Below are 24,604 nucleotides of genomic sequence, written 5' to 3'. Positions count from 1 at the left end.
GCCTACACTACCCAGCATGCAGGCGGAACTCCCAGCCTCTACTGAGGCCGCCGAGGACGCGGGCGGAAGTAGGCCACACTTCCGCTCTGGAACTAGGCCGAGCCCCTTGACATCCTAAACTGACGCCCTCTTCTGACGTGCTGTTGAGTTGCGACCCCCATGGGCTGCAGCCCGCCAGGCTCCTCGGTCCATGGGGTTCTCCAGGCAAGGATACTGGAATGGGCTGCCATCTCCCTCTCTAGGGGAGCTTCCCGACATAGGGCTCGAAGCTGCATCTCCTGCTTGGCAGGCGGGTTCTTTATCACTGAGGCACGTGAGAATTCCTGAAGTGAAGTGTAGTGAAAGTGAAGTCGCTTAGTCGTGTCCGACTCTTTGCCACCCCAAGGACTGTAGCCCGCCAGGCTCCTACGTCCATGGAATTTCCCAGGCAAGAGTACTCGAGTGGGTTGCCATTTCCTTCTCCAGAGAATTCCTGAAGTGTACATGAATGGCGGTGCTTAAGTGTCGCTCCCAGCGCGGGCCAATCAGAAAAGTGGAGAGGCGGGGACCCGAGTCGCGATTGGCTGGCCCCGGGGTAATCGGGAGAGCCCGGACTTGGCGGGAGTCTAGACCGCCGCCAGGCTCGCAGAGTCCCATCCCGGGGTGTCCAGGCGCCGCGGTCATGTTCGTGTCCGACTTCCGCAAGGAGTTTTACGAGGTGGTCCAGAGCCAGGTGAGCCCTTCCTGGGCTCCGAGACTGGGGAAGGGACGAGGGCGCGCAACCGTGGGGGCAGGAGGGGCCGGGGTTCGCGGGGCCGCTCTCAGCCAACTCTCCCCCCGACAGAGGGTCCTTCTCTTCGTGGCCTCGGACGTGGACGCTCTGTGCGCTTGCAAGATCCTTCAGGTGAGGCCCGCTGGCCGGGCCGGCGGGGGACCGGGGGCAGGCGCGAGGGGAGGAGCGGGACAGGAGCTTGGCCTGGGGCGGGGACTCCCGCCAGGTTGCGCCCTGGGAGGGACTGCATTAGGTGGGTTAGAGGAGAAGCCGGCAAAAGGCCACAAGGTGGGCACAGGACGGCTGCGTTGGAGACATCGGTAGACCTGTGGCGCCTTCTCGCCTTTGGGGTTCGAGGCAGAGGAATATGACAGCCGAGGGCACTGGGGTCTCATCAGGGATTCTGGAGATACTGACTCCTTAACCTAACAGGAAAGAGCGTTGTTGTTCCGTCGCTCAGTCGTGTCCGACTCTTTGTGACCCTATGGACTGCAGCACACCAGGCTTCCCTGTCCTTTACCATTTTCCAGAGTTTACTCAAAGTCATGTCCAGTGAGTCAGTGATGCCATCCAACCATCTGATCCTGTATCCCCTTCTCCTGCCTTAGATCTTGCCCAGCATCAGGGTCTTTACCAATGAGTCAGCTCTTCTCATCAGGTGGCCAAAGTATTGGCACTTCAGCATCAGTCCTTCCAGTGAATATTCAGGGTTGATTTCCTTTAGGATTGATTGGTTTGATCTTGCTGTCCAAGGGACTCTCAAGAGCCTTCTCCAGCACCAGAGTTTGAAGGCATCAATTCTTCGGTGCTAAGGAAAGATCGTTGTTGTTCGATTTTAAATATGGTTCAGGGCTTCCCTGATAACTCAGCAGTAAAGAATCCACCTGCAATGCTGGAGATGTGGGTTTAATTCCTGGGTCAGGAAAATTCCCTGGAGCAGGAAATGGCAACCCACTCCAGTATTCTTGCCTGGAGAACCTCATGGAGCCTAGCAGGCTACAGTCCATGGGATTTCAAAGAGTCAGGACTAAATGAGCATGCAGCCACACAAGCAAGGTTTACATGAGCTTGGGTCAGGAACTACTCACCAAAAACCTAGAAATACCAAGTTTTTCAGCAGTGTTTTCCTTTGGTGATGTTCAGCAAAGCTAAAGTATGGTTCAGTGAACATTCATGTTCCCATTACTTCCTCACTGATGTTAACATTTCACTAACCTTACGTTAGCATCTGTTGTCTCTCAGTCCATCTTTTTTTTTCTTTTAATGTGCATTTCAAGATGGATTGCAGACCTAAATATAATAGGTTTTGAATATACTCTCTGTCCAGGCCCTGTTCCAGTGTGACCACGTGCAGTATACGCTGGTTCCAGTTTCTGGGTGGCAAGAACTTGAAACTGCATTTCTAGAGCATAAAGAACAGGTATGAGAGATGCATTTGAGAATATTGGGCTTTATCTCTCATCTGCAACTTCTTAACACTGAGCATTCTTTCTGTTTCTATGATGGGGCTTCCCAAGTGGTGCTGGTGGTAAAGAACTCGATATTTCTACAACGGCTTGTGTGTATTTCTAACTGTCGACTTTCTTAGACTACACAGAAGAGAAAAGTGAGCTCTATGTGTGGGTGACTTACCCTCCAATCGCAGAGACAAAATTACAACAAAAACAAGATAGTGAATATGGACAATCTCTAGCTTTGAACCTGTGTTTAGACACATTTCACTTTCAGGTGCTTGGAATTTGGAAGGTTGTTTCTGATACAGCTTGGTTAAAATTACTTTACTTTGGACCATTATTTCACATTTATTTTTCCAAGAAGTATATCCCAGTTTCCAACTGGAAGTTCAGGAACATACTTTCTCCCTTTAGAATTTAGGCAATAGAGACCAGGTATTTTCTCAGCTCTGCATGGAGCTATGATGAGAGACAGGACGTCTGAGACCCCACCGTCCCCCGGGGAGGGGCTGCTGTCTGGAAGAGGGTCCCAGAGTTTCTGGCCTCAACGAGGACCGTCTGGCAGAGACAAGTCCTCACCTGGTGCTCCTGTCATCATGAGAGGGACCTACGCCAGATCAGTATTTACAAGGACAGAGTTTTCTGTAGCGATAGGATGTAACAAAAAGCTTTACTTAATGTTTAGTGTTAGTTGCTCAGCGTGTCCAACTCTTTGCAACCCCATGGACTGTAGCCCGCCGGGCTCCTCATTCCATGGGATTTCTAGGCAAGAATACTGGAGTGGGTTGCCATTTCCCTCTCCAGGGGATCTTCCTGACTCAGGGATTGAACCTGGGTCTCCTGCATTGTCAGTCAGACTCTTTACATTCTGAGCCACCAGGGAAGCCCCACGTAATATTCAGGTACTTGTTAAATGCAAGCTACCTCAGACTTGCTGGAATCTGACCTGGTGCAGTGCTGCTAGCACAGAGAGGAGTCTGTCACAGAAGAGTGAGTGACAGGTCGGGAGAGACCCCACTATGCATTTGAACTCTAGGTCTGTCCACATCTGATGTGGACACGCCTGAGGCCAGAAGAGATTCGGCCTTTGCCTACTCCTCGTGGGCAGGACAGTCATGGCACCTGCCTCACGGTGTCATCCTGAAAATGAACTTGTGCGTGGGGTTGTTAAGGCCCTCTGCACATGCCAGCTGTGGCCACGTCTGGAGCCCCTCGCTAGCAGGGCCTTGCCCTGCATCAGGCTGGACAAGCCCCTGCAGGACTCAGGCCTGGTGCTGAAAGCAGATGGCCTCCCCTGTGCACTAACTCACCGCGTCCCTCTCCTTTGTCCAGTTCCGCTATTTTGTCCTCATAAACTGTGGCGCCAACGTGGATCTGCTGGATATCCTTCAACCCGATGAAGAGGCCGTGTTTTTCGTGTGTGACACTCACAGGCCAGTCAATGTCGTGAACGTGTACAACGACACCCAGGTAGGCCAGACACCCCGAGCTCTCCCATCTGTCTGTTTTTATGCCATAGCGTCAGGCCTGGTGTTCTTGGCAAGGCATGTGTCCACCTTGCCTATAGGAGCTGGAGCAGCTTGAGAACAGGGCCTGGTCTTGTCCATCTTTGATGAGAAACATGTCACCTCCCCTCGGAGGTGCTCAGAAGGCATGTGTGGAATTCGCTTGACCCAGGAGGCACAGGGTCTGGAACCTGCTCCAAGTCTGCACTCTGAACTCAGGCCAGCCGGCTTTATTGACTGTCAGGGGACCTGAGAGGCACCTGCTCTCTAAATGGGGCAGGACGCTCCCTGGCTACCTGGGTGGTGTGAGGCCCAGGACGGTCGTGTGGGGCCATGTGCCATCTCACATGAGCTCTCTGAGCTGCCTGTGGGTACGCACCCCCAGTAGCCTCATCCCTGAAACCCTCTCACCAAGGACCTCTTTTAGGGACAGGAGTTTTGCTCACTGCGAGGTCACGGGTCTCTGTGCCCTTGGTCGGAGGCTGAGGTGCAAGGTGTTCGTTTTGTTGGCTAAGTGTGGGCCTAAGAGGGAGCGTTTTATCCAGACCTAAGTGACTGTGTAGTCGTTCCGTCTGCAGGTTCCGTACTTCTGTGCACTGAGTGGGGTGCAGGTTCGGGAGATAAGATTCTGGGAGAGAAAACGTGTGATGGATAGTTTTCCATCAAGGAGAGGGGAGGTTGATGGCTTTCTGTATTAATTGTAGATCAAACTGCTCATTAAACAAGATGATGACCTTGAAGTTCCGGCTTATGAAGACATCTTCCGGGATGAAGAGGAGGATGAAGAACATTCGGGAAATGAAAGCGATGAGGGCTCAGAGCCCTCTGAGAAGCGCACACGGCTAGAGGAGGTGGGTTTGGGCCCTTCACTACAGTCTTGAGGAGCTGGTCACTCCCGAAGGTCAAGGCTCAGCCCAGAGCCTGGGGGCCCAGGCAGAGCTGGGAGACAGCAGGTGTGGGCGCTGACTCTGGGCAGAATGTCTGTTTGGATCCCCTGCCCGTTTTTTGATTAGGTTGGTTTATTTGTTTTTTTTTTATTGAGCTGTTTGAGCCCTTCTGACCAGCCTAGGAGTCCCACAGGCATGAGGGCAGGGTACAGGACACCACTCGGCACTGTGGGGAAGGTCAGAGAAGTCTTTGCTGGACTACTGACAAGACCTGGGGGTGTTGCTATTCAGCTTCCCTAAGGTACACCTTCTACATAATAACCTTCCCAGGTGTACAGTTCCGTGAGATGTGACAGAGGTATGAAGTCACGTAATAGGGAGGCATTCCATCACCCTCCAGAAGGTCCCTCGTCAGGACCGTCACTTGCCTTTTGAACCTGGTTCTAACATCACTGCAGATCCACACGCAGGTGTCAGAAACAAGTTGAAAGCACGTATGTGCTTTGCCCATGTCCCCGACGGGGACCTACCACAGCCACTGAAATAGGACATGCGACACTGCCGTTGCCACTGAGGCCCCTGCGGTGCCCCGCCCGCCTGCTGGCCTCCCGTTGGGTCAGAACCCTCCTGGCCTAGGGGCTGAGTTCCTGGCTCTCTCTCAGCCCTCTGTTCTCTTTGTCGTGGTCAGGAGATCGCAGAGCGAACCCTGAAGAGAAGGCAGCGGAGAGAGTGGGAGGCCCGGAGGTGAGGATGCGTCCAGTGGTGGGAAGGCAGGTCAGCGATGCCCGTCTCTTCTCCATGTTAGGGTCACGGGCTTGCTTGAGCACCTCTGGGCCAGCGCCTGCAGGATGGCGTGTGTGGGCCCTGCGCTGGGAGCAGCTCTGGGCCCCTCCATTTCGCCTCTGGTCCAGCGAGGGCCAAGCAGGGCCCCAGGTCTCCCAAACACGCCCTCCATTAGGGGTGATGCCTTGGTCCTTTGCTGTCATAGTTTCTAAGTATGGATACTTCTGTTTACAAACTCTCACAAATTGGATAGATGGCAATTGTGTGAAATATCTCGTAGGGAAAAAAAGTGTGAAAAGGAAACTAAGTTACCCACACTTCCTCTTCACCCTGCAAATCATGTTTCTTGGGTGCCATCGGATTTTAGCATCTTCACCAATGTTTTCTTCCTGTTCTGCTTCCCGGTGGAGACCCAGCGTCTTGTGTCCTTACAGGAAAGACATCCTCTTTGACTACGAGCAGTACGAGTATCACGGGACATCGGTGGGTACAGGCGGGCGTGGTCGTGGTCCTGTCTGCGCTCTGAGAGCCACTGTCTTAATGCAGGAGGAGGACGGCACGCGGGTTTGGGGGTCGCTCCCAGCCCCGCAGCCCCCTCTGTGTGGCTGGGGAGGGGTGAGCCTCTGGGCCTCTCTTGGGTGAAAGGTCCCTCAGGCCAGGGGTGCCCAAGGGAACAGCAGCTGTTAACTTCTGTTCATCGTGAGAAACACTGAACGGGCCTGATAGTCTGTGCAGGGGGCTGGAACTCGACTCTCATAGGCCCATCAGCGTCTGTGTGTCCTGGGGCGAATTTCGTGCAGAAGACACATCGTGTCAGCTTGGGGTCGCTGAGCACAGCTCGGGACCTTGAGGCACCCCAGAAAACAGGTCTCCAGTGAAGCATGCTGTGTCTAGTCTTAGGGTCTGGTCCTGGGTCCCTGACTCTGAGCCCATGTTTCCAGAGCCCTTGTGTGGTCGGGGCCCTGCTGGCCTCTGGAGGATGGTCCTTCTGTTCCAGCAAGCGGAGGGTGCTGAGGCGCAGGCAGGTGGGCGGTCTGGGTGGGGATGGACGCCTGGCCCCTCAGATGCCGGACGCTCCCTTGGGGGCCAGCCTCTGAGCTGCTGAAGGAGGCTTGGAGTCTCGGGGCAGATGGGGTTTAGGGCTTCCGATTGGACCCTTCTCCCCAACCCCGATTCCACGCGGGACCCTGGGGCCCAGGCAGTGCGGGCCGGGCCCTGCCCTGAGCAGGACCGCCGGCCTCAGGCCCGTCTCTCTCGTAGGCGGCCATGGTGATGTTCGACCTGGCGTGGCTGATGTCCAAGGACCTGAGCGACATGCTGTGGTGCGTGGGCCCCTCTGAGCAGCTGGGCCCCCGCCAGTGTCAGCTGCGGCCCCATCCTGCACTTGTGCGGGGGCCTGGTTCCCATCCTGACTGCGGCTCTTCCCATCCTGACTTGTGGGAGGGGGACAGGGGCGCATCACGGGCACAGAGGGTCCCGGGGTGGGGCCTGGGCCGTCAGCCCTTCCCAGCTGACCACTGCCTTGCTGCCCAGCAAACTTGAGTGTGAGGTTTGAGCAAGGCCACTTGCCACCTGGCGCCTTTGCAGCCCTGGCAGGTGGTGAGTTCTGGGACAGGAGTGCCCGTGGGCTGCCTCCGGGTCTGCTGGGGGCCTGGTGCAGTGGAGCGTCTGGGTCAGACCCCACTGGCCGGAGGTGCCCGCGAGTGCCGCCCGCCCGTTCACGGCAGCGTCCTCTCCCTCCAGGTGGGCCATCGTTGGACTCACGGACCAGTGGGTGCAAGACAAAATCACCCAGTAAGGGCACGCCCTTGGGCTGCCCGAGGTTGGCCGCAGGGGGTTTGCTATAGGGGCTGGGGGCCCGCGTCCCTGCGGGGCCCTTTGAGGAGGGGCTGCCGTGGGCCTGGGTCCAGTCATGTGTGGACACTCAGCAGCAGGGGCGGGGGGGCACCTTTTTGCTCTGTGGCGGCGGCGAGCCCAGGCGTGCTGTCCTCCAGGGTGAAGTACGTGACCGACGTGGGCGTGCTGCAGCGGCATGTGTCCCGGCACAGCCACCGGCACGAGGATGAGGAGCACGCGCTCTCCGTGGACTGCGCGCGCATCTCCTTCGAGTACGAGTATCCTTGCCGCCCACATCCCCGGGACCAGAGACTTGGGAGGGCCCCGTGGGCGCAGGCTCTGCCGTGTTCAGGAGCGTCCCGTGTCTTAGGCCGGCCAGAGCTGGAGACTCCCGCTGAGGTGTGGCCACAGGGTCCCCTTGATCTCGCTGTGTGTCCACACCTCCCAGACTCTCTGTCTGGGTCGAGTCACGCTGAGATCAGGGAGCCCCAGGGCCCCGGGGTAGCTGGTGGTGCAGGTGGCGGTCCCGGGGTGGGGCAGGTCACCGTGCAGCCGAAGCTCCTTGACACGGGCCCAGCCTCCGCCTGGTGCTCTACCAGCATTGGTCCCTCCACGACAGCCTGTGCAACACGTGCTACACGGCAGCCAGGTTCAAGCTCTGGTCCCTGCACGGGCAGAAGCGGCTGCAGGAGTTCCTCGCGGATGTGGGGTGAGTGTGCCTGAGGCCCTGCCCTGTGGCGCCCCCCCCCCCACTCCTCTGCGGAGCCCTGTATCTGGTCATTCTAGACTGACCAGGCTGGAGTGGCATCCAGGGGTCGCGCCTCCTGTGACCAAGGGCCCCCTCCCCAGTCTCCCCCTGAAACAGGTGAAGCAGAAGTTTCAGTCCATGGATGTCTCCTTGAAGGAGAATTTGCGGGAAATGATTGAAGAGTCTGCAAATAAGTTTGGGTAAACTCACATTTTTATGGATTAAACTTTGTCAGGGGTTTCAGCTTTAGTCACGTTCTAAAAACAATGCAGAAAATGAGAATACGCAAATGATTGGGACCTTCTCTTTGGGTTAAAAATAGGACCTCTTGAAGTGCCTGATAAGTCTAGAATTGGGGCTGAGATGCAGACGTTTGCAGTCAACCCGGCCTGTCTCTGGACCCTGGGATCCCACTGGGGCCGGGTTCAGGCGAGGTGTGCTCAGCGGGTTTGCTGGCCCTGCTGGAGGGCACGGGCCTGGCTGCTCCTGGTGCCCTGGGATGCCCCCGCCCCCTGCACACACACAGCCAGCTCCTGCCGTGCCCCACGAGCTGATGGCCTGGTGCCGGGCACTCGGCATCCCTGCTGTGGGGCTGGTGTGCTGGCCTCCCGTCCCATCCGTTCTCTGACCGGACGGGCCATGCCGTGAGAATCCTTGGGGGCTGGTGGGGGGCTGTCGTGCGGGGGTGCTGGCCCACGAGCTGGCCCAGTGCAGGCTGCCCTGGGCACACACAGACGGCTGCCATATCGCTTGCCCCGCTGCAGCATGAAGGACATGCGTGTCCAGACTTTCAGCGTCCACTTTGGCTTCAAGCACAAGTTCCTGGCCAGCGATGTGGTCTTCGCCACAATGTCGCTGATGGAGAGCCCCGAGGACGGCTCCGGGACAGACAGCTTCACGCAGGCCCTGGACAGCCTCTCCAGGTAGTAGACGTGGCCGTGGCCCAGCTTCAGGGGGAGTGCTTTCCTTCCTTTTGGTTCTTAAATTTCTCTTCTCTCTCACCTCCCGCACCTCTTCGGGCATTTCTGCATGTGTGTTCACGCCTCTCTCTTTTCATCTGGTCTTCTTTTCTGAACTATTTTCTTCTGTTTCTGATGTTTCCCCGTCCCACTTCCTGAGATGCACCGTCTTTTACTGTCTTCCGGCTTGTTTTGAAATAGGACATTACAGTTCTGGGCTTCTGAGGACACGTCTTTCTAGTTAACCTTCCTTCTGGAGAGTGAGGCCATCCTCCTTGTTCTTTGTCCTGTTTGACCGGATTGGACCATTTCTCATGTGTTGCGAGTTTAGTCTTCATGACTGTTTCGGGAAGCCTGCCCTGGCCCATGGTCTTTGCCACGACTCCCGCGTGGCCCCCGGGGCCTCTGTCCGCCACTGCCTGAATTTTCTTTCTTAGGCCTCTGCTCACCTGCACCCCCACTCTGATGCTGACAGTGTGTCTGCTGGCCAGCTGGGGGCCTCCTCCCCCTGCGTTCAGCTCACGGGCAGCAGTGTTGCTCCCTTGTGTTCTAAGTGTGAGTCTCAGAACCACAGGTCACTGGTTCTGTAATGTCGTTGCTCCATCTTTATCTAGAAGCATGGGAAAATCCAAAAACTATACTGTCGACCATTTCCACCCATCTCAGAGCTGACGGGCCAGTCTCAGTCATTGTCCACTGACTTCCTGCCGCAACAAAGAGCCTTCAGCCCCTTCTGTGTGCCTTCCCGCCTGTCCGCACAGCCTCCCTCTATTTTTAGCTCCTTCTCAGCTTTAACGTTCTCACATCCTGTTCTTCTCTCCCCGGTTGGTGAGGAAAGGTTGTTGGCATCCCTCATTTTCCTCTCCCCCACACCTCCCTAGATGTGAAAATGCTCCCGCGTGTTCACGGTTGATAACGCGGCATCATGGGGTAGAGGACTGAATGGGAGCCATCTCACCTTTGGCTGTAGGTTGATTCTAGGGGCTGAAACTCAGTAAACAGTGGTTCGTGGTTGGGCTGATAAAATATCCGAGTCACTAACGTGTGGGGGTGTGTGTGTGTTAGTCACTCAGTCGTATCCAATTCTTCGTGGCCCCGTGGACTGTATCCGGCCAGGCTCCTCTGTCTGTGGGGTTCTTCAGGCAAGAAGACTGGAGTGGGTTGCCATTGCCTCCTCCGGGGGACCTTCCTGACGCAGGGATCGAACCCGCGTCTCCTGCTTTGCGGGAGGATTCTTCTTTGTTCGAGCCAGCTGGGCAGTGACCACATTCCTTCTGCCACGCAGCCCTTTGTTTTCCCTGGCGCCTCCTTGACCGCATCCCCGAGCGCCTTCTGTCCAGCAGAGCCTGGGGCTGTGACCTCGGCTCCAAGCCACTAGGCCTGCCACCGCCACCAGCCACCGAGACAGTGCCCCCGGGGCGGACCCGGCACGTGTGCAGGGCCCCTCGGCTGTCTGCATGCCCTCATTTTGCAAGAGTATGATTCTCAGGCAGCTCTTAAAGAATGGGCACGTGTGAGGGAAAGGTTCTGCGCCCTCGCGTGTCTGACAGCGTCCTTCACCCTCATCTGGGTGCTGGTCTGGCTCGTGCAGAATTCAGGGTGGCTCCCCGCCTCCCCGCCGCCCGTGGTGCGGATGAGAGGTCCAAGCCGTTTTGGTTCTTGTTTCTCTGTGAGTGCACCCCAGACCCCGCCAGGAGTCTGCAGGACCTTTTTCAGTTCTCAGTGTGCAGAAGGTCTAGTGGTGTGTGAGGTCGATACCATCTCCTGCACTAGTCTGAGCTTTGGGTGAGTCCGAGGGAACGCCTTTGTCCGTTGTGGTTTCTGTCCCCCTGCCCCCCACACACCCGTTTCTCCATCTCCCTGGGCTCCTGGGATGATGCTCAGTCTCTCAGTCTCTGGTTTTGCCGTCGGTCTCCCACATGTTGGTCTCATCTGTGTGAGGAGCTCTTCTGGACTTTATCCTGTAGCCTTCGAGGGAACTTTTTATGTGCTGCGATCATTCTTGCCACAAACACTTCTCAGTTTCTGATTGTTTCTTTTTCATAGCATCCTATTCTTGGTTTATGAATATATTGCTCAAATCTCTCTGAAGACACCAACTAGACTTCATTTTAAGCATTCTTCTGGTTCCAGATTATCTCCAGTTTCTTCTAGGGCCATTTTCTCAGGCCACAGGGCTTTCTTAGATGTCTGGTGCTTCTCAGTTGCCGGTCCCAGGGTGCAGGGCAGTGTGGATGCCCAGTGGGCCCTGGGTCTCGGGGGACGACCTGCAGGCAGAAGACACCGCCTCATCCTGGCAGGTGGGGAGTGGCACGTCAGGTCCTCACCTGCTGGGCATGGGGGTTCGCTTGAAGGCCTCACTGCTCCCGGAGGAGAACCCCTTGGAGTGGGAGAAGGGCAGAAACCCATCTGCCAGACGGCGGGGTCCCTGGTGCCCCCCCGCCTCCCCAGTCAGAACCCTGCAGGCACCTCTGCTGGCTTCCAGTCTCCTGTCCTCTGACACCAGCCCCTCCCCAACACGTCCATCCCTGCGGATAAACAGTCTGTCGCTTCCTCTCTCGTGGGAGCGAGCTGGGCCAGAGGAAGGGAGCGCGTCCGCACAGCCCCCCGTGGGAGCTGGGCGTCCCCGCGAGCCTGTGGCCCTGCTGCGCATCTTCCGTTGCAGGGGTAACCTGGACAAGCTCTACCGCGGCCTGGAGCTCGCGAAGCAGCAGCTGCGTGCCACGCAGCAGACCATCGCCAGCTGCCTCTGCACCAACCTTGTCGTCTCCCAGGGGCCCTTCCTCTACTGCTCCCTCACGGAGGTCAGCTCCCCGACGCGCGCGCCCCCGCCAGGCCCCCCCGGCTGCCCCTGACCGCCCACCCTGCGCCCACAGGGCACCCCGGACGTGGTGCTGTTCTCCAAGCCCGCCTCCCTGAGCCTGCTCAGCAGACACCTGCTCAAGTCCTTCGTGTGCTCGGTGAGGGTGGGGGGCCTCCAGGGCTGGGGTCCTGTTCAGTAGAGGGGTGGGGGAGGCATGGGCCTGGGAGGACCTCCTGGAGGAGGTGACGACCATGTCAGGACCTGGAGCAGGTGAGGGGAGCAGCTGGCGGCCCCGGAGGCTGGGGCAGCGGCCTGGGGACTTGGGCGTCTCAGGGCTCCTGGGCGCTGGGGGTGCTCGCCCGGGCACAGGCCATGATCGAGGTACGCGTCCCTCTGGCAGACAAAGAACCGGCGCTGCAAGCTGCTGCCCTTGGTGATGGCCGCCCCCCTGAGCGCGGAGCAGGGCACCGTGACCATGGTGGGCATCCCCCCAGAGACCGACAGCTCGGACAGAAAGAAGTGAGTCCAGGGGCTGGGTCTAGGGGGTCCAGCCTCAGTGCCAGGCCGGGAATGGCCTTTTCCACCTCGAGGCGGGCTGGCCCTGTACCCCAGTGCCCTGCGCCCTCTCCCCTCCCCTCCCCCGGCCCATCCCACCCCACCGTGCATGCCTGGGACCCCACCCCACACAGCTCTGTGGGGCGTGGGGGGCACTGGGGGGCATTCAGTGGGGTGTGGGGGGCACACCCGCCTGAGGGCTGAGCAGGGCTGGACTTGGGGCCGGGGGGCAGTGGCCATCCAGAGTGGCCTGAGGCCCCAGGTGGTGGCCGGCGAGCGTGCCTCTGTGTCCCTAGCTTTTTCGGCCGGGCGTTTGAGAAGGCAGCGGAGGGGACCAACTCCCGGGCGCTGCACAACCACTTTGATCTCTCAGGTGAGCATCCCTGCATGGCGCCCGCGAGGTGTCCGGGGCCCCTGCCAGCAGCCCTCTGACCTCGGGCCTGCGCCACAGCCCAGCCTCACGGTCCAGCCTAGGGCCACTTCCCCTGGAGCCCTGAGGCTGCCCAGTGGAGGCTGCAGGGGCTGACCCTTGGGGGCCGCCAGTACGCACAGCACCTACAGTCTTCGGGCGCCAGGGTAGGACGGGGTCACGTTTGGCCCTGTCTGCTGTCACTCTCTCTGACGTGAGGGGCTTCACCAGGGCAGTGAGCCCAAGCCACTGGGACAAAGCACCACGGCAGGTTGGGGGGATGAAACAATGGAAACGGACTACTCACCATGCTGGGGGCCGGCCGGTCAGGGTGTCCGCAGGGCCGGTTCCCCCGAAGCCCTTCTGCTGGGAGTATAGATGCCGGCGTCTCCCGGGTCTGTTCTCACCTCTTCCCAGTCAGACCAGCTCAGGTCCCTCCGTAATGACCTTTGGTAACCCGGTCACCTCTTTAATAGACCACTTCCACGGACTTCCCTGCTGGTTCAGTGGCTGAGAATCAGCCTTGCGGGGAGCACGATTTGAACCCCTGGTTGGACAGCTAGGAACTGTCAGGCCGTGTGCTCTGGAGCCTGTGGGCCACAACCAGACATCCCTCACGAGACAGACTTGACACAGCCAAGCCAGGGGGTGCAGCGGGGAGGAACGTGCCTGCTGGTACAGGAGACGAGGGTTCAATCCCAGGGTCAGGAAGATCCCCTAGAGGAGGCCATGGCAACCCACTCCAGTGTTCCTGCCTGGAGAATCCCACAGACAGAGGAGCCTGGCGGGCTACGGTCCACGGGGTCGCAAAGAGTCAGATGTGACTAAGACCATACGTAAAAGCAAGCCCACCTCCAGCGACAGTCACGTCCTGAGGTGCTGGGGTCCGGGTGTCACATCATGTCGGGGGGGGGGGCCCTCCCGCCGCGCCACCCGCCCCTAGAAGGGGCCTCTCGAACCACCAGCAGGTCCTTCGCAAGACCCGTCTCTGCCCTGAGACCTGCCTTCCCCCCACGGCCTCCCGGGTCTGGAGCCGGCGCCTTCCTGCCAGGCCATTCTCATTGCATCCTTGCGGAGGTGTACCCCAGCGGCAGCCCCCTCCTCCCACTTCAGACGTGAGACTGGAAAGGTGGTGCTGGCCGGCCGGCAGGATGCCCCGGCTTCCCCAGGCAGGACCTCCTGGGCCCGAGCTGCTCAGCTCCCCCGCCCCCAGGCGCGTGGGTGGCCAGGCCGGCCAGCCGCCCTGAGGGCTGAGCAGGCCGCGGGGGGGCGGAGTGCCCAGGGAGCCAGGCGCGCGTGGAATGTGGGGGGGCTGCCATCAGGCCGTGGGAGTCAGCAGTGCGCCGGCCCCGTCCCAGCGGTGTTTTCCTTTCATTACTGCAGTGATGGAGCTGAAAGCTGAGGACCGCAGCAAGTTCCTGGACGCACTCGTGACCCTGCTGTCCTAGGGTGAGTCGGGCAGGCTGTGCTGGAGCTTTGCCACAGAGCCCGGCTTCTGCTTGCGCTTGAGGCCGGGCGGGGCCTGCGGAGACGGGCGCAGCGCTTTCCCCGGGGCTGCCTGCCCAGGCTGGCGGGGCCACAGCGGGGCGTGCTGAGAGGGCTGAGCACATTAGGCTCCTGGAGTCCCTTCAGGGGGAGCCAGCGTCTGCCCTGCCCTGGCCACCGGGTGCGGTCAGGCCCTGGGCGTCTGTGCGGCTCTGGTGCGCTGTACGTGAGGGGGCCCAGCCCCGGAGGGAGCCTGGCGCACCGTCACTGACAGTCCAGATGCTGCTCGGCCGCCCCCGCCCCGGCGCCCCAGGGCCACCTCTGCCTCCAGGGCCCGAGGGTGATGGGCTGGGCCCTGCTCTGTCCAGTGCCCCCCAGGCCCCCCGCCCTGAGCCCTGGCTGGGACACAGGCCCCAGCCTGGCTCCAGCGTGGGTGTGGGGGTCCCTCCTGCTGGCCCAGAGTCTCCAGCCCCCGGTTCTCTGCTGACCTCAGGGCGAGGGAGCCCCAGTGGCTCCGCTGAGAACAGTCTGGGGCCTCCGGGATCCCGGGGAACATGGGACTCAGGGTCAGATTTGGGTCTCCTGTGCAGTGTGTGGGGGACCCTCACCAGGCTGCCCCCATCTCCTCATCTGAAACGGGGCTGACACCCCTGGGCCTGGAGGGCGGGGCCTCAGCAAGGGCCCTTGGGGGCTTGAGTCAAAGGTTCCAAGTGGGGGTCTCTGCAGCGGGGTGGGCATTGGGGTCAGACCCCTCCCTGCAGCCGGCCCAGTGATGACATGGTGTCCCGTGTGAGCTGCACGGAGCCGGGGCGGGCCAGCCTGGGAGAGTGGAGGGCAGCCCCGGGCACTCAGCCAGAAGGCCTGCTCGCTGTCTGTTTGATCTGGGGAACTGTTACAACTGTTAACATTTATTCTTTTTTTCTGTCTTTTCCAGAGTTTGATTTCTTCAGAAGTCACCTCCTCCTCCTTATTTATGCTGACTGGTTTTTACTTAGGTTGTAAGTCACGGACGTGGTTTTAGACACAGGGACAATGGTTTTTAATGGAATAAAATGGCGCCCTAATTTTGGCTCTGGCCACAGGGCCAGCACTTCGTTGTTCCCTGAGCCTTCTGTGTCCAGAGGGGCCTTGGTCCTGTGTCCCGGGCACCCTGCCGCCCAGCGGGAAGTCCACGTGGGGAGTGACCTCGAGGCTCCCTGGACAGCCGTGGGCAGAGCCCAGGCGCCCACGCTGACCGCCCACTCCACCCACCCGCCGATTCCCACCGTGGTGCCAGCAGGACCTCCCGCCCGTGTTGACCGCCGCGGTGCCAGCAGGATCGCCTGCTCCAGCCTCCAGCCACTTCCCCTGTCCACGGGCCTCAGACCCATGCTCTTGACCGCGTACCCCAGGCTCTCTTTCCACTCACCCCAGCGCCTGTCTGTCCAGGCACACCAACTTTGCGGCACCCCGGGGGGGACAGTGAGCGAGGCCCCAGTTCAGGAAGGGAGGGCTGAGGGCCGTTGCGGTCAGCATCAGCCATGACCCATCACGGGAGCTCCAAGCTGGGCGGGCCTGCAGCTCTGGAGCCGTAGGCTGGGCTGTCCCTGGAGCGCCCGCGCCGGCTGAGGGTGGTCTGCAAGGAGAGCGCCCTTCACACGTGTGGCTGACACTCCAGCCTCTGCCTCGAGTTGAGGGCCCAGGGGGCAGGCAGGCTGGAGGGCTGCAGCCTCTTGGATGTGGCACCCGGGGCTGCGGCAGGAGGAAGCACAGTGGTTTGGGCAGCCGTTAGGTTGGTGGGAAAACCCGGAAATCAGGTCCAGCAGTTGAACGTGTGGGGGGGCTGGGTCTCTGGGGGTCCTGGGGGAGGGTGGTGGGCAGTGCAGGAGCTGCCCTGGGGCCACATGGCTCCTCTGCAGTGGAGTTCACCCCCGCCCAGGAGGGTCGGAAGTTGGCCCTGACGGGGGTGGGGGTTGCCAGCCTGGCCCCGGGGCCCCACGCTCCCCACCCTGTCCGTGTGCAGGAGCCAGGGCTGGGCAGCAATTATTCAGGGTCCCCACGGGGGCCTGGGCTCTGCAGTCAGCCCGGCAGTGTCTATGTGCTGTGCCTGGCTGGCGGGGCCCTGTGGCCAGGGCAGAGGGGCTGAGCCCAGGACCACACGTGCCTTGTCCTGGGGGCTGCTCTAGGTCAGGCCCAGGTAGCGATGCTACCGAGGCTGCTGGGGGTCCAGCCCTCTGTGGTCATCTTGCTGTGGGGAGCTCGCGTCCCGGGACGGTTCAGCCTCCCCGAAAGTCCTGGGACCCGGGGCCGAGTTCACAGCAGCTGCCCCTCCCCACGGGGCAGCCTGGCCAGGCCTGGGAGACTCCTTGCCTCGGGACCTGGCCCAGGCCTTCTTATGTGAACAGGGGCAGACGCCACGCCCTCCCCACTGGCGGGTCTGGAGCTCCTCCAGCAGCCCCGATCCTATCCATTATTCTCCTGCCCTGGCCTTTGGCAGACGGTGAAAATGCATTAATTCAGAGTGCTTAGAAGAGGGCCGGAAGCACAGAGTAGTTGGTGGCTGTCACAGGTCTGGCCCACCCTGCCCTTGTGGGATGCCCACCCAAGGCCTGATTAGGGCCAGCACCAGCTCCCAGGGGCCCCACCCCCAGGAGGAAGGTCACCGGGTACCCCCAGCAGGGGCTGACATGGAATGCTGACGGCTGGCCCAAGTCTGGGCCAGCTCCCTAGACATCAGGGTGGGCACAGGCCTATGCAGGGAGCCAGGGTGGGGGCCTGGAGTTCAATCTGGGCAGCCAGCTGCCAGAGCCTCCCTGTGGCATTATCGTCAACCTGCGGCCCCCTCTCCAGAGCCTGGCACCCACCCTGGACTTGCCCCCTTCCCACTGCACATTGGCAGCAGGGACCTCATCAGCGTCATGCAGATGCCTGCCCGTGGGAGTGACCCGGGGATGGCTGAGCCCTGGGAGGGCAGGTGGTACCTGGCGCCCAGTCCCCTTGGCAAAGCCAGCAGCCCTGGCACTGCCTGCATCCCAGGACAACACCCACCCCCACCCCCCCCAACGCTGGCTGGGTCCACCTGCAGCATCTGCTGGGGTCTGCCTCAGCCCCTGCGCCCACCCGTTCCCCGGGGACTCAGCAGTGGCCCTGTTCCCACCCAGTGGGAAGGCGGCCAGATGGCGGGGGGGACCTGAGAAGTGGCCATGGGGTCTCCCGGTTCCGAGGGCCAGCCCTGCTTATTGGGAAGATATCAGTGGGTGGGTGGATGGAAGGGGGCTGCTGGGCACAGGCAGTGACTGGACAGAGGACAGGACACGGTGGGAGGGCATCCAAACCATTTACTAAGCAGACTCGCACACTCCCCACAAGCTGCGAAGGCAGGCGGTCCCGGTCCCACACCCAGGATCTGGTGTCTGCAAGCCTCGCCTGGCGACGTCCGGGGCTGACAGGTCCAGCCCGTGGGTGTCATCTAGTCCAGCTGTAAACGTCCCTCTGGCAGTCCAGGCTGGGGCCCCTGGGCTTAGTCTGTTCCTCTGAAATGTGGGGCCCCTGGGGAGCAAGCGGGCATCTCCAGTGCAGCACCCACACAGCAGGAACGCGCGCCCAACCCACGTGGTGGGGCCAGCACCGCGCGCAAAAGTCACTGCGGAGTCCTCCCAAGCGCGCATCGCCGTTGGGGGGCAGGGCGCGGTCGGGGCTGGTCAGGCAGCGGGAGAGGACGGGCCGCTGACCAGAGTCCAGTGCGGGCGCAGAGCCCCGAGTTCCGCGGAGCCGGCGCGCGGCACACCCCAGCGGAGGCCGATCGCCCGGCCAGTCCTCCCTCTCGCGGCCCCGCCTCAGACGTAGTTCTTCTTGTCGTAGTCGCCGGTGGCCGTCGGCCGCCGCGACGCCGAGTACTTCACCGGGAAGCTGAAATCCGGGCGGCCGGTGCAGACCCAGGCGCCGCAGCACACGAGGCCACCGCCGCACATGAGCAGCGCCGAGGCGGCCCAGCCGATGTAGAGCGCGGCGCCCAGCTCGTACTTCTGAGACATGGGCACGGTCGGGTCGTAGAACTCGCGGACCACGATGTTGGCGAACCAGCAGAGCGGCACCAGCGCCAGCAGCCCGCAGAGCGCGTAGAGCGCGCCGCCCGTGAGGGCCACGCGCGCCTTGGCCGGGCCGGGGGCCACGCAGGTGGTGCACTGGGCGCCCGCCAGTGTCACGAACAGCGCGACGAGCGCCAGCAGCACGGCGCCCACGGTGAGGGCCCGCGCCGCCTGCACCTCGGGGCTCAGCGCCAGCACGGAGTCGTACACCTTGCACTGCATGTGCCCTGTGCTCTGCACCACGCACGACATCCACAGCCCCTTCCAGGTGGTCTGCGCCGTCACGATGTTGTGGTCCAGGAAGGCCGTCACCTGCCACATGGGGAGCCCGCACGCCAGAATCAGGCCCACCCAGCCCACCAGGCACAGCACCAAGCCGAGAATCTCCAGCGCCGCCGACCCCATGGCTGGAGACGAGACGCGCGCCCGACGGCCCGGGGCCTCGGGGCGCGCGCGGCTCAGTCTCTCAGTCTCCAGGCCTCGCGGCCCCGCAGTGCAGCCTCGGGTCTGTGGGAGCGTCTGTAGGGGCTTCCCTTTTGAAGGTTCGGGGGCGGACTCTGCCCCCCCGGCCCTGCCCCCTGCCCCGGGCAACCAATCCGCGCGCGGCCATCCGTCCGCAGCCAATCGCTGGCATCCCCGGCAGCCGGAGCAAGAGAAACGACTGCGCCCGGGGGTAGCGGGCTGTGGGGGCGGGAGGAACCGCTGGGATCCCGGCCGCAGCCCCAGACCCCGGCCCGCCTCTGTCCTGGTCTCGGCCGAGCCCATTGGGGGTGACCTGGGGTGGCCGCGCACGCTCCGCGACCCTTGTGCGCCCCACCTCGCCGTTTCAGGAACTGCACGACCCTGAATCTGCATCGACTTCGCCCGACACATGCCAAAACGAGCCGGTCAGTCCCTGTCTCCCTGTCTCCGGGGCCAGCTCCGGTTTCCCTGGCCCCGGTCGGCCGGCGCCCCCACCATCGCCACTGCGCCAGGGCCTGGGTTGGGGGCTTCCTCGGCCCTGCTCCCGAGTTAGCCAAGCATGGCGCATTTGATCCTCCAGGAAGCTCGCCCTGGGGTCCAAGCCCAACCCAGGCCCCTTCTCCGCACCCTGACCGCGATGACTCTCCAGGGGTCGACACTGTCTCCCCGACAGGCCGAGAAGCTAGGGGGGCCTGCGTGGGTCAGGGTTCCAGGTTTGTCCAAGTTTCTGCCCAGCGGTACCGCCTCCCTGGTGCCTGAGGCTCCAGCACTAGACAATGGGGCCTTCCCAAGGCCCCGGAGACTCCCCACTCTGCCCCTGAGGCAAGGGCGTCCTCTTCGGAGAAGCCGCCTACCCCGATCCTCTGAGGCTTGGCTCAGGAAGGCCCCAGGGCTCCGCAGTGACCTGCACACAGGTGGTCCTCCAGGAGCCACCCTGGCTCAGGGCTCAGCTGCCTGCCCCCCTCAGCCTCAGACCAGGCACTGGGTAACAGCTGGGCGGGGCTATGCCCTTCCCCATGTCAGCGGCCCTGGCACCCCGGCCCCCAGGCCCCCTCCGGAAGCCAACATGGAGCTTCCTGACCAGGAGGAAGAGCCCCCATCCTTGCTGGAGGCGGGAGGCGGGGGATTTCCGGGCATTCTTCTGCACAATGGCCCAGCCGGCTCTCCAAAGGCCCGCTGGGATGCACACTGGGCCCCCTGAGGCTCAGGTCGACCCGGGTCCCTTTCTGGCAACCCCCCTCCATCTGCCCCCCTGTCTGGAGCAAAGTCCACCCTGGAGTGTGGCTACTCTCACCCAACTCATTCCCTGGTCCCGGTCCTTGACTGTTGGCTCTTCTCAGGTGGCTGAGGACACCTGTGGTCCCGCATGGGGAGGCGCCTGAGGCAAGTCTGCTGGGCCCGGCGGGACTGGGGGGCAATGTTACCCCTTCCTTCACCCCAGCCCCCTCCCCCTGAAGGGATGGAGCCCCAAGGACCACTGCCTCCCAGACCCCCCTCATTCCTTTCTTCCCTCCTGCTGCAGACCCTCCTAGACGTCCCCTCCCCCTGTCCATTCCAGGGGGCCCAGCCCTACCACCCACCCACCCTTCCAGTCTTGCTTCCATACGGCCCGAATCCAGGGACCTTGCCGAGTCCCCCCGAATCCAGGGACCTTGCCCAAAGTGCCCCCACCACGCTCCACCCTGCTGTGGCCCCCTGAGGTCACCTAGGCCCCCCTCCAGGGTCAGTCTCTGTTTGGAACCCGCTGTGGCTCGCCCTGCCTGCGGACAGAGTGCCAACTCCAGGAGCGGCCAGGGGACGTGAGCCAGCTGCACCCGCCACCCAGACCTGCCCCCTCTCGGCCCGCAGACTGGCCTGTCAACACCCACAGCCTCTTGTGCCTGCACTGCGATGTCCCGACTAAGGACATGCACCTACTAAGCTGTATTGCCAAGGGACTTCCTCCCAGACGCCTCTCCGCCCCCAAGCTGCAGCTGCCCGTCTGCGGGCTGGCTGACCCCAGCACAGGGGCCATCTGCTTGGGCGGGGCCGTGGCCAGCACAGGCTCTCCCCTTCGCCCGCCCTCCCGCCTTCCTCTCTGCCACTCTGGGCCCATCTGGTCTGGTGCCCTGGGGAGTCCCGGGGAGGCCATATCTCCTTGGGGACGGCCTCACAGTGTCCCAGGGACTGAGGAAGGCCCCCTGTGCCCGCCTTTCACACCCTGATTTCCACCCCGACACCACTGTTGGTCGTGGGCCCAGCCCGGCCCATGGGGGTGTGAGGACCTGCTGGCCCCCTTCCACTCTGGAGCCTTCTGAACACCTCCTGTCCTCGAGCATCGTCCCCAGGAGAACACCTGCCCTCGACCAGGGGCTGGCCTTTCAGGTACGCCTTTGGCTGGGAGGGTGACACCAAGTGATGATGAAGGCCTCTCTGAGGACATGATGCTTCAGCCCAAACCCAGGACGAAGCCCCGCACAGGAGTCCAGAGACAGGAAAGGGCAGGAGCGGGGGCTGGCGGCCTCGGGGGTGATGGGACGTGGCGGGCCCAGACCTGCAGGCCAAGGTTCGGGGGGTGCCAGGCCGGGAGGGCTGTGGAGCCCTGATTTCTGGCAAGGGGGCTCCCAAGCCAGCCCGCCAGCCAAGGCCACCTGCTCCTCCACTGCTATTGTTCTGCCTTCCCAGGGGAAGCGCGGCGGGCCTCGTTAGCCGTGTGGGGGAGGCCTGAGTCGGCAGAAGTCAGTTTATCTCAAGCAGCTGCCGGCTGACCCTGCACCGTGGCAACCCGGTGACCTTCCAGGGATGATCTAAATTTAGGCTCCAGATTTCAGAGGACTGGGCTGTGGGAAGCCAGGTTAAGGGATTTCGTCTCAGGAGCGGTGGGGGGGAATGAGAAATAAGACCGCTTCTGTCTTTTGGCTTTGAAATAGTTAAGGACGTTTTCCTCGGGGCACTGAGCACTGCTGGGCCCTTTCCTGGCGCAACTGGTGTTCTCGAGGCAGTTCCCCAGCAGCACCAGGCCTGCCCCGGGCCCACGGCGCCCCGTGTGGGGGGTGGCCGCCGTGCCCATCCCAGGATGCCTGTGACAAACAGTTGGCGAGCACAGTTCAGACGAGGGATCGGGGCTCTCCCTACCCTGTCCCGCCGCTGATGAGAAGGAAGCCCCCCACGGTGGAGGCTGCAAGGATGGAGGGAGGCAGCCACCGAGCCGGACCCTCTGCGACGCTTCCTGAGCCCTCCGGGTCCCTGAGACGGCCTCCCGGCTCCCGCGACCCTCGCGGCTCATCCACGTCACTCCCGTCAGAGCAGGCACTGCTGGCCAGCCAGCTGGCAGAACAGCAGGGCACTGTGGCTTCACCTTCCCCAGCAGGCAGGGGAGCCCCCCGGCAGCAAGGGGCCCTGTTGGAGTGTGCAGCCCCTGTACCCGCGCTGACAGCCCTGGACGGTGTCTCTCGGAGGCTCCACGCACTAGCTGCCGTGACCTGCACCGCTTCCTGGCCTCGCTGCTCACCTGTCTGCCCCAGCCACCCCGTCCTCCGTGTGCTGCATTTTGCAACTATTTTATACTCTTTCCACTTGAGATCAGTAGAGTGACTCTGGGTCCTTTTTCATCCGGCTTCGTATTATGAACACAGCCCTACTCTGTCAGGTCCCCTGCTGCCCCAGGAGCCGCCAGGAGCCGGGAGGGAGCCCTCTGCCTGCCCTTGCTCAGAGTGTGGCTGTGACCGAGTGTCTGGCTTAGGGTGGACACTGGATTCACAATATATTGGTGAAGACCATCTTGGTAATTATGCAACCATCCCTCAAGACACCGTTTCAGAAATAACAATTCTTCTATTGTAAATAATGCCACGGGGAATGTCATTATTCACGAGCCTTGGTATTTCGGACAATTTCCTCAGGAAAATCTCCTCCAAGTGGCATTTCTGGCTCACACCCCAGAGGGCGTGTCCCCTACACCCCGGTCTAGAGATGAAACTTCCCTGAGTGTCACCAGTTCTAGGCGGCCACGGCTTTTAAACCTGATGGATTGCACACGTACAACATGGCACCTTTAATCTGCGTATCTTTGCACAGTAAGGAAGTTACATTTGTTTTTCAATTTACACGGCTCAGTTTTATTTCCTCTTTGGTGAAGTGTCTGTACCCACATAGAGCCTTGGTGTTTTCTCACTTTATATGTTAGAAACATTGTTATAATATATGTGACATATACTGTTTTGCTGTTTTCTACTTAACCTATTAATGATTTTTTTTTCAAAATGTTACAGAAGTTTGAATTTTTGAGTGTTCAAATCTATTAAGGTTTTCCCTATGCACTGTTTGTCTTTAGCCATCAAAAACTCCGTGTATATCCAGAAAATACAAGTAAGTTATGGTTTCTTACAATTTTCTCCTGTGTCTCTTCCTGTCAAGGAGGGCTTCTGATTCTGATCAAGATGCACAGGACTGATTGGAGAGTTTTGCTCAGGAGCAAAAGGGTTGGTGGCGGGGGGCGGCAGGTAGGAACGAATAAATTTAAAGCTAGGACAACAGGATTATTCCATTTGAACAAGATTTCTTTCTTTTTTTTAAAGGAACTTGTTTTAGTTGCGGCATGCAAACTCTCAGTTGCGGAGTATGGAATCTCATTTCCTGACCAGGGATCAAACCCGGGCCCCCTGCATTGGGAGCGTGGACTCTTAGCTACTGGATCACCAGGGAAGTCTCAGTGGTCACCTTCAAAAGGCAATAACCTCCAAAGTTCCTATGCTTGCCCTTGTCCCCACAGCTCCAACACTTTAGAATGTTTACCCCATCACTGCTGCAGGCTCCCAAGCTACTGTTCCTCTGCGGCTGTTTCACACACTCAGGGCCAGTGTGTGTGCAGGGTCTACCCTAGAGGATGCCCCCAACTGCTGCCTCCTCAGGCAGTGACCACACCCAGCTTGCCAGGCCAAGAGCAAAGGGCAGGAAGGGGCTGTGAACACAGGCCCGCGCCCCTGCGGCTCCCAGGAGCCAGTCCTCAGATGCTATCGCAGGCTCATGCTGGCATGCTCAGGCCCTTGGGAGCTGGCATCCAGACCAGACCAGCACCGGCCCAAACACGGGGTGAGTCAGAGCTGGACGTCCAGGCCCAGGTTGACCACACCAAGGATGCGGGGTGGTGCTCGCAGCCTCAGCCCTACTCGGGAGGCCAGTGTGGAGCATGTGAACTCACCCTCAGCGGCCCGGGTCGCCCCCTGCAAACACCCCATTCCTCTCTTGCTTTCACTGAACGCGCGTGAGCTGGGGCTGTACCAGCGGGGCCTCCCTGCAGCAGATGGTGGTCCAGCATTGTTCACAACGCCCAGGACGCTGCCTCAGATGGCGTCTCCAGCTCTCATTCCCCACAGACCGCGGACAGGAGGCAGAAGAACTGAGCAAGGGACACGGCACCTACCCAGCAGGCCGGAGGAGGGGCCCGGCTCGTACCTGGCAGGCCGGAGGCTATGGAGAGGAGCCGCCCCTCACACGTTTAGAGGAAAGAGCAGTTCACCAGGGCGAAGGGGCCATCAGGCGTCCGGGGGAAGGACAGACCCTGGGTGAAGGCAGGGGCGGGCTCTGAAGGGCCCCTGTGGTAGGGCTCTGGCTGGCTGGGACCGGAGGAGGGCCCCTGGGAATGAAGTTGGGGAGGAGAGAAGCCACCACTCCCAACAGGCACGTGGTCACGCCTGGCTGAGGGACGCTGAAATCTGGTCCTGCAGCCGGGCAGCCAGACTCAGCTAAGCCCAGAGTGCCCTCTTCCCAGGGGCTAGACAGGGAGGCACTGGGTTGGGATTCATGGACTTCAGGGCATGTGACAATTAACCAGAGAAGTGATTATATAAACGCGTATTCCTAGATCCCACCGCAAATCCCAATACTCATGGCCGGGGCCCGGGCAGCTGCGTTTAGGCAGG

General features: G+C 61.0%; 2 protein-coding genes across 6 annotated transcripts; one reads left to right on the top strand and one right to left on the bottom strand.

Moving 5' to 3' along the window:
* The first annotated feature begins 93 nt into the window (after positions 1-93).
* Positions 94-15,265, top strand: CDC45 (cell division cycle 45). Of its 5 annotated transcripts, none has more exons than XM_043489516.1 (19): positions 94-204; positions 824-883; positions 2,079-2,171; positions 3,538-3,675; positions 4,415-4,561; positions 5,286-5,341; positions 5,815-5,863; positions 6,641-6,702; positions 7,124-7,174; positions 7,375-7,494; positions 7,794-7,925; positions 8,066-8,164; positions 8,729-8,887; positions 11,589-11,727; positions 11,800-11,883; positions 12,127-12,245; positions 12,578-12,654; positions 14,074-14,139; positions 15,110-15,265. In XM_043489516.1, exons 1-18 carry the CDS (start codon positions 160-162, stop codon positions 14,136-14,138), a joined length of 1,695 nt encoding a protein of 564 aa, XP_043345451.1. In that variant the 5' UTR covers positions 94-159; the 3' UTR covers position 14,139; positions 15,110-15,265. The 5 variants fall into 5 exon arrangements, with proteins under 5 accessions (XP_043345451.1, XP_043345441.1, XP_043345422.1 ...); XM_043489478.1 differs by lacking the exon at positions 94-204 and adding an exon at positions 234-712; XM_043489506.1 differs by lacking the exons at positions 94-204; positions 2,079-2,171 and adding an exon at positions 232-712.
* A 2,210-nt stretch (positions 15,266-17,475) lies between these two features.
* On the bottom strand, positions 17,476-18,770 carry CLDN5 (claudin 5). Its single transcript, XM_043489538.1, has one exon. It carries the CDS (start codon positions 18,645-18,647, stop codon positions 17,991-17,993), a length of 657 nt encoding a protein of 218 aa, XP_043345473.1. The 5' UTR covers positions 18,648-18,770; the 3' UTR covers positions 17,476-17,990.
* Between the last annotated feature and the right edge of the window lie 5,834 nt (positions 18,771-24,604).

The sequence above is a fragment of the Cervus canadensis genome, chromosome 1, assembly GCF_019320065.1.
Source record: "Cervus canadensis isolate Bull #8, Minnesota chromosome 1, ASM1932006v1, whole genome shotgun sequence".
Taxonomy (NCBI): Eukaryota; Metazoa; Chordata; class Mammalia; order Artiodactyla; family Cervidae; genus Cervus; species Cervus canadensis.
The sequence above is the reverse complement of the archived record's forward strand: the minus strand, read 5'-3'. Positions and strand labels throughout refer to the sequence as shown.

Excerpts from the sequence above, each read along its gene's own strand:
- CDC45 (XM_043489478.1), top strand. The coding sequence starts at position 488 with ATGGCGGTGCTTAAGTGTCGCTCCCAGCGCGGGCCAATCAGAAAAGTG. Across the intron at positions 5,342-5,814 it reads AGAGAGTGGGAGGCCCGGAG|GAAAGACATCCTCTTTGACT; the intron begins GTGAGGATGCGT and ends GTGTCCTTACAG. Across the intron at positions 5,864-6,640 it reads ACGAGTATCACGGGACATCG|GCGGCCATGGTGATGTTCGA; the intron begins GTGGGTACAGGC and ends TCTCTCTCGTAG.
- CLDN5 (XM_043489538.1), bottom strand. The coding sequence starts at position 18,647 with ATGGGGTCGGCGGCGCTGGAGATTCTCGGCTTGGTGCTGTGCCTGGTG.